This window comes from Egretta garzetta, unplaced genomic scaffold (genome assembly GCF_000687185.1).
Source record: "Egretta garzetta isolate BGI_Z169 unplaced genomic scaffold, ASM68718v1 scaffold347, whole genome shotgun sequence".
Taxonomy (NCBI): domain Eukaryota; kingdom Metazoa; phylum Chordata; class Aves; order Pelecaniformes; family Ardeidae; genus Egretta; species Egretta garzetta.
This window is the reverse complement of record NW_009260184.1, coordinates 3,980-12,364: the sequence shown is the minus strand read 5'-3', so window position 1 is coordinate 12,364 and position 8,385 is coordinate 3,980. Positions and strand designations below refer to the sequence as shown.

At 40.7% G+C, this 8,385-nt stretch overlaps 1 protein-coding gene across 1 annotated transcript; it reads right to left on the bottom strand.

The window, feature by feature from the left end:
* Positions 1-852: 852 nt before the first annotated feature.
* GJA9 (gap junction protein alpha 9) lies at positions 853-3,049 on the bottom strand. The gene has a single exon (XM_009642100.2). The coding sequence runs from the start codon at positions 2,413-2,415 to the stop codon at positions 853-855; it is 1,563 nt and encodes a 520-aa protein (XP_009640395.1). The 5' UTR covers positions 2,416-3,049.
* Between the last annotated feature and the right edge of the window lie 5,336 nt (positions 3,050-8,385).

Here is an 8,385-nt window from a genome sequence, read left to right as displayed (position 1 = left end):
CCCCCTTTTTTTAACAATAGTAAGCCTTCTGGTTTGTGAAATTCAAATCTTCTGACTAATAAATTTCAGTAACTTGTTTTCTGATTACAAAAAAACCTGCCAGCTTATTAGTGTTATGCACAATCTCAGAACTAAACCTCACAACTCATTTGTAACTCATGATGCTTAAAAAATATAATAGTGTATTTAACAATAATAGTATACGATAAGAGATTCATTCTGTTTTTTTCTGCTGAGGAAGTCAGTAGTGATACACTGAAAAAAAGCGTACCCTGGAGTCAAGGAATTAGTGATACATGTATCAAATGTTTTGCTCTTTTTGTATTTAACACAGTTCAAACAGCAGAATACGCTTGACATTCTGCCTTCAGGCAACAATCAAACGTCTGTTTGAATTCTCAGAGAGATTAAGCAGAAGCATATTTACCAATAATTAATTTCTCCTGAGAGCGCCAGTGCCATCTTTAGCATAATTTCATGTACCGGTCTTGGTAAAATATATTGTTAGACTTCAAATTTTGTCTTCTAGTTTTATTCCATTTAAATAGTATCAGCTGTGATTTTATGCCTGACTTTTCCCGTGGACTTACGTGACGTATGTTTTCCTTTTTACCTGGAGGGAAGTGTAGAAGTTTATATGCTGAGATCTAAGCCACCCTTTCATTACAAAGGAAGTAAAGAGACTGTTTAAAAGTTACTTAGCTAATACTCAAAGAGCTACACAACATTTCTAGGTGAAACAGCTAATTAAAGTTGAATGATTTAGCTACTCTTATACATAGGTCTTGCTTATGTCACAATGTTCCATAATTATCCCAGCATTGATTAGCACGATTCACGAGTTAACTCACACTATATCTGAAGATCAGTGGGGACACGCCTGCTGCTGGCATTACTTGACAGTGACGGTCGCCGAGAGAGAGAGAAAGGCTTAGGACTATCACAGTTTCTACTTTGTCTAGATTCTGAGCTCACCTCCCCTGTAGAGTCAGGAGTGTCTGGTCGGCCAGAGGTTTTTACATCAGCATTGTAAGGATGTTGGGCTTGGTTTGCACTGAAACTGCTGTGTCTTCTGTTGCTGTTCTTTGGAAGAGAATTTGTTGAAATTCCTGCACTCTCAATCATTGCCGAGCAGTTCCAAGACAAATCGATTCCATGTTGTCTTCTGAAACCAGCAATAGGAAAAGTTGTATCGGGTTGCAGTGAAGTTTGACATGGCATTTCAGCAAAGCTTCTCAAGCACGTGCTTGAAGCTATATCTGCATTCTGAGTACCAACAAGAAAATGTTTCTTTTCGGTTTCTTTCTGAGCATCATGAGCTTCAGTCCCAAGCTTGCCAAGCAAGCCTTCGCTATTATTTGCGCTGGTATTTTGAATCTGATTGTCTAAGGCATTTGTAGCTGGCCTCTTCTTTGGTGATTTACTTTCCCGATTGCGATGGGTGTAATTGCTGCTGCTTTCTGTACGGTTATTTTGCACAGACTGAAACATGGGAGGAGAATTTAGAACCGGGTAGATGGCAGTGTCAGTCTGCTTTTCCACTAAAAAGGTATATCCGCTAAGTGCAGAAGGAAGAGTTTTTTGAGGGGTGGTGGATATTCCCAAAGAAGAGTGTGGTGTCACAGAGTATTTCTTAGATTTGTTTACGTAGAAATTGCCGGGGTCATCCTTGTTTTTATTCCGCCCACAGAGTCCCATTTTAATTTTTCGGAATCCTAGGTGGATAATTTCTAGGATATTTAAAAGCAATGATACAGTCGCTATTGATTGCATGAATAATATGAAAACTGTCTTTTCTGTTGGTCTAGATACAAAGCAGTCAACTGTGTTTGGACATGGATCTCTCTGACATTTATAAAGGGGATCTAGATGAAAGCCATAAAGAAGATACTGCCCAATCATAAAACCAACTTCCACTGCAGATCTTGTGAAAATATGTATCACGTAAGTGCAGAGCAGAGATCCTCGCAGGGGTGCTTTGTTTAGCTTTCTTTGATCCAATTGCCGGAGTTCTCTCTCCAGCCTTTTCCGATTTTCAGTCATTTCTAATTCAGTGCTTTCGAGTTCCACTCTTACCTGAGCTTTCTTTTTTTGCCTCTCTTTTTCCAAGGCTCTTAGTCTGTATAAGGCATGACCCATATACACCAAGGAAGGGGAAGACACAAATATAACTTGCAAGACCCAGTATCTTATGAGAGAGATGGGAAAGGCCTCATCATAGCACACATTTCTGCACCCAGGTTGCTCAGTATTGCATATAAATTCTGATTGTTCATCATTCCAAACATCCTCAGTTGCCACTCCGAGGACGAGCATTCGAAATATGAAGAGGATCGTTAGCCAAATCTTTCCAATAATAGTGGAATGAATGTGGACCTCCTCTAAAATGCCTCCAAGGAAATTCCAGTCTCCCATGGTTATTCTGCCACCTTAACACTAAAATGTATGAGAGAAAGAAGTATCAAATGTTGTAAAAGCCACAGTCCTTCCTTAATGCATTATGAGAAAAATGACACTGGGAAAACCCATTGTATCTCACCTTGTAACCATGGCAACATGACCCGCTGCTCCTTGATAATCTACGCGTTATTCTCTCTCATCTATGAGATGGAGAAGTGCATCATCCGCCCGTGTCTAATCTATTGGTAAAAGACATCCTGATAAGCACATCACTATGAGATATGAAGCACCCTCAGTCTGCATCAAATCAGTGGGAACTAAGGTGCCTGACTTGTAGTAGGATTTTAAGAGCATTATGTGGTCCGTTTGAACCATCATCCAATGGCAGTGTGAGAGTGTTACGTTTATATTCAGGACGCTTACGAAGGTAAAGGAGTATTTCCTGGTCATCCTTTTCGGATGTTCCGAGCCCCATGTCACAGCTGAAGTTAAGGTAATATCCAATTACTGCTTTGCAGTGAAAATTTGTTAGACAAAGGAACTCGAGAAGGAATAAAACTTCTCACTAAAATTGCATTGTTAAAATAAAAAAAATATATTTAAGAATATAATTTGGCACAGACAATTGCTTTTTGTTTGCAGATGTCAATGATAAACAAATAAATAGAATCACTGTAATCAGTCCCGTTTCCTCTGCTTTGAAATACAGAATAGAGTGCCTAAGTGTCAAGCATTGCTATCTTTGGCCCCGATTCTGTGAAAAAGAAATGATTTATGCAAAAATTCTCTACCAGCATTTTCCTAAATTATAATCTGAGTACAGATAAACTGGTAATATATGTGTGTAATTGCACATCTCACCTTTATTTCATATGTTTGTTTCTTTCACCATTACAGGATACTACATTGCGGATGAGATTTTAAATTCCTTTTCAGTGTTTATGTTATTGTATACACTAACAATTTTTTTTTCTTTTTTATGTGCAGGGATAGCCAGTACCTCTGTAGATTTACCTTTTCATCATATGCACGGTACAGTTCAATAGAATTCAGTTATACTAAAAACAGAATAATCTGAGGGTTTTTTTTAGGATAAAGGTGGTTTAGCACAGTGTTTTCTGTTCGAGTGAGATTCATTTTCACCCTGTAAAACAGGAGTGTTAAGAAATCAAATGGAAGTTGCAGTCTTACGGCCACAATACCGATGACTATAGAGGAAACTTTATGTTTGGGTAGCCTACTAAACATGAAAATATTCTTGCAAATTGGTATACAAATAGGCAAGTTAGACATTTTTTAAAGATAAACAAAGTAAAAATAAATGGCAAATTAAAAATAAAACATACCTTTCTTTACAAAAATGTGTAAAATTAAAGATCTTGTGGCGTCCGATAAAAAGTTACAACCCCTGCCATCTTCCATCCCTGTGAATAAATTTCACATTATAAGCAGTTTATTTCGCTACAGGAGCGAGCGATGGAGTGCAAGCTTTGCACATTGAGTTTATATTTGCTAGGGACAGAGGGAGGAGAAAATCAATCTGTTGTTCAGTGTGCTACCGCTCCAAGCATAATTTAACTACGACTAGTGAAAGAATCTCATTTTAAAAAGCTAGAAATGAAAAATCTGCAGCTCTACCTTCCTTCAGATTCTCTTCCCTTTCACCTCTCCAGCACCTTCCAAATTTTAAGAATGATCTCGGCCTCAGAAAACTGAATAAAAGAAAACTTTTGGACTGATTTTTAGTTTACATATCTCAGCAGCAGCAAACGCTTGGCTTGCCTATGCAAAAGCAAAGGAGGTAAATCCTCCCAAATACTACCGTTGTAAATTTCTGGAGACAGTCCGTTCTCCTGGAATGGCTTAGCACCACAGTCCTGATGTAAAAACTCAATTCTAGTATTTTTCGGCCCTCCAAACTCCCTCCCTCTTCATAGACAGCATCTGTCCTTATATTCTGTGATTCTGCACTTCTCATTTATTTTCCTTAGAGCACAATCGCCAAGGATACGGCCTTGCTCGGCATGCCTAGTATTAACACTGCCAGGATCAATATGAGTTAAGAAGTGTATCTAGCACTATACTGCTCTTCTAGGTTATTTTCCACAGCACCCTGCAGAAGTGTATCACTGATCCAAGTGTCCTGTATAGGATAAATAATCTTCCTCCGCTGACAACTCTGAAAAGGTAATCATTATCTTTTAATTTTGCTGCTGAGGATCAGTCAATAGGTCATGTCCAATTTCATAGTTAAATGACAGCTTGCCTGGAAGTATTTGATCATTTTTGGCAAGCTACCAGTCTACAGCCAGCCATTTCTATTAAGTACTTAAAGCGGGTTTCTAAACATACGTCTCTTCTATTGAGTACTTAAAGTAGGTTTCTACACAGTTTTCTGCTATTGATGAAAAAAACTTCTAAGTCCATTGAAGTGGTCCACGGATTTCCTCACACACACACACACACACACCCCCCCACACACACGCACCCTGCCTCCTGCAAAGATGCTGAAACTTTGTTTGAAAATCCGAAGTGTTCAGTGAGACTGAACTACAGTGGCTGGGGATCTGCGTTTTCTATAAAAGATAAATGTTAAGACGAACATTTAGCAATCTGCATATAATGTTCCGGGATGCATTATCTCATTTACAATGGTATTTCAGTCAAATGACAACTTGACAAGTCGAGAGGGAAAATAAATTTGAGCGCCAATGACAGTTTTATAGCGCCGATGCTGCTCTGTACCTTACTCCAGATATTTTGTGGATGTGACTATTTACACAAACTGTCATACCAACATTCAGTGTTTAGTAACAAAATACTTCATGATGTAAGGAGAAAATACTAGTTTTTCTTCCAGGTCTAGAAGCTACCTCACTGGCTTTTCCTCAGTGGTGGGTTTGCTGCAAAACATCCCCCAAACTTTACCAACTATATTATGGGTTTTTTTTATCTCAGGGTCAAACACCACAGAAGTCATTCAATCGTGGAAATATTCTCCAAAAATCAAGACCTTTTCATTTCTACCGATCAATAATGTGCACTTTATGTGTACAATTGATTTTTATTTTCTGCTGTATTTGTCTGACCGGCAATGGCCAGCTGGATAACTAGAGGCACAAACACCAGTGTCCTATGGGCTTTCAGGGTAACGTGGACTCACTGCCATAGTTTTCTTTCAGTAGTGAAGTTAGGATCACGAATGATAAACTGCAATAATGAGAAATTTGGACAACCGTACTACTCAATATTGTCTTTAGGACTGCCAAATCCAGCAGTACTGCATTTGAAGGCAGACCAGAGAATGTAAAGACGGAGGTGCATGCTTTTCACATTCGTCTATTTTCTGTGTTAGCTTATAGATTCGCTTTTGATTGCTAAGATACACATGCAAATCAGGAGGTGCAGATTTGTGTTTTCACTTTCACGAGCAAAATTTCTGGAGATGCACTGGCGTTTATCCAAAAGGTTTCAGGTAGCTTTTTGGTCACTAATTAGCTATTTATAAGCTTAGACAGCATGCTGTATTTCCTCTTGGGACTTCCCTTTTCCCTGCTAAAGTTCTTCGCTGTGTTGAAAAGAGCCTCTTGTAAAGTAAGCAGGATGCTCGTACTCCCCAAATACTCCATTCCAAGACATTTACAGAACACACAAACTCCAGTTTCCTGCTATTTAGAAACTGATTGTGTAGAAATTTTGTAGATCTGAAGCAAAAACATTTAAATCGCATACTTACAACCAAGAAACATCCAATCAGATGAGCCTCAGCATCTTCAAAGAAAAGCTAATTGATTTTCCTTGAAGAGAGTTAGAGTAATATGCTGGTCGGTTAGATAGCTTGGACTTCACATGTTCATCACGTGAGTAATAGGCTAAAAGTTGTAATGACTCTTTCCTCAGTTGAGATGTTTTACCCTTGTTCTGGCCACTCTGTGAGGAATTTTCCAGTCAGTCTGTTAGAGTGAGATTTACTGACCTGAGGAAATGGGGTTTGAGGCACTGTTAGCAACTGCAGGAGGACCATTCTTGTTTGTCACAATGTTTTTCCCTCTCTTCAGCAGATACCGGTTTCCTTAAGAAGAGGCTGGTTGGTTTTAACAGGTGTCACCAGCTCTGGAACGTTTGCCCATGGAGCTGCGAGGACTAAAAACATCAAGTTATTGTCCCTAATGGAGATGAACTGGTTCTTGCGGGATTGCAGGTAGATTGGGTGGAAGTGCATTTCAGTTCGATAATTGGGATTGATTCTGCCTATGGTCATGTTAGCATGGTGGCTAAAACCAAGCTTATAAAAAGCAACTGTAATGCATTCCTGGTGCCCATTTGCTTGTCCTGCTGAGATTCCTAGCGAGGGGCAAAACATTTTGAGCTGCGAGCAAAAATTCCACAGCTTCCCTTTATCGGTTTCCTGCTTATACGCGCATGGGTGTTTATTGTTTAAAATGGAGGGTTCAGAGTTTTTTTTTGTTCAGAGGTTGCTGTTGAGGGTTTCTCACTGAGGGACTTACAGTTCATTATTTTGTGGGGCTCTGTATTTATCAGTCAGCATTTCCAGTTCAGTCATTTACCAATCACAGCGCACAATTTAAAATCTAACCTTATCCAGAATTTTTAAATTCCTGATGACCAATTGGGTCCAAGATTTGCAGTTTACCACTTCTGGATTCAGGCTTTACAACTTAAGAATTTTGACCTTTCTATTGAACAGGTGGCAATAAGCTGTAAGCCCCGAATCCCAAACAGTAGGCTGCGAACCCTTCTTTGCAGTTTGTAACGGTAATGCACCTGGGTAGTGTTAGTTATGATCCCAGTAAGAAAGGCACTCAGACTCCATATTGGTGACATTTCCCTTTACTTTCCCTTCTAATGCTAGAAGGAAAAAGAGGGTAGTGCAGATAATCATACATCCGGGGACCCCGACTTGTGCAGAATCAGGGGGACCTCTTATCAGGGCACAGCATGCAGTGCAGATCCCGTCCCTGGAGAGGTTCCATTGACATCTCAGTCTTTAGAGCTCTTACGCTGCTTTTCTTAAAAGAAAATAGTTCTATTCATCATTTGTACTGTCAGTTACAAGGATGTTTGCATGAGACCCTCCAGCTTCGCTTGAATGTGAAGTCAAGGACACGCGGCTGGTGTAATTGCCAGTGCCAAGTGGGAGCTGCCTACAGGCTCCTTCTTTACGGTTAGCCAAAGTTTATGCTGAGTTTATGGTTACCATTAGCTAAGTTTTATGCTGAGACCAAGGGATGCATGCAGCGCAAAGCAGGCCCGACAGCCAAGCTGTATGTGCAGCACAGCACAGGCCTGCACCTTCTCGCATGAACTGTTACGTGGATTGCTAACTTCTCAAAGTACAATAGTTTTTCAGTTAGGATCGCTACAGTCACCTTTCCTTGTGCCACCCAGCATTCAGCTCTGATCCGAGTCCACGGCTTGATACGGTGCAGGTGTGACACGGTTGATCTGAGAGCAGTGGAAGTTTTGTGCAGGGCTGTAGTCTGGGGTAGAAGCACGGACAGATGACATCAGGGGGTTTCCTGACAGGTACTGGAACTGAATTCTGCCTCTCAGGGAAAACGCAGGGGAGAAGGCTAATGGCTACTCTGTCACTCAACATACCAAGGGCAGCAGCAGGCAGGAGCTGACCTTCCCCACTGGACTGCTAAAAGCTGGGCCAGTAAGGACTCGAGGAAGGGGGCGTGTACTGGGTCTGTGCTCCTTGGCAGACTTGTCCCAGGTGTTGTTTATGTGCATTAATTACTAAACGATTACTTTATTCTTTCCACTCATGGCTGTAGTTCCTGCAGTCCTTTTGCACTTGGTAAGCTTTTGTGATGGTGCCCGAGGGAAGGAGTTTATTCTTTGTGCCTGAGGGAGTGGGGGCTGGTCCCAAAGTGTCTCAGACCCGTTTCCATCCCTGCGGATTCCTGGAGAACCACTGTGCGGTCAACGGGGCTCCAGGGGGATTTCCCTGCCGTTGTC

What these genes read in the sequence shown, in the direction of transcription:
- GJA9 (XM_009642100.2), bottom strand. Translation starts at nt 2,415, where the DNA reads ATGGGAGACTGGAATTTCCTTGGAGGCATTTTAGAGGAGGTCCACATT.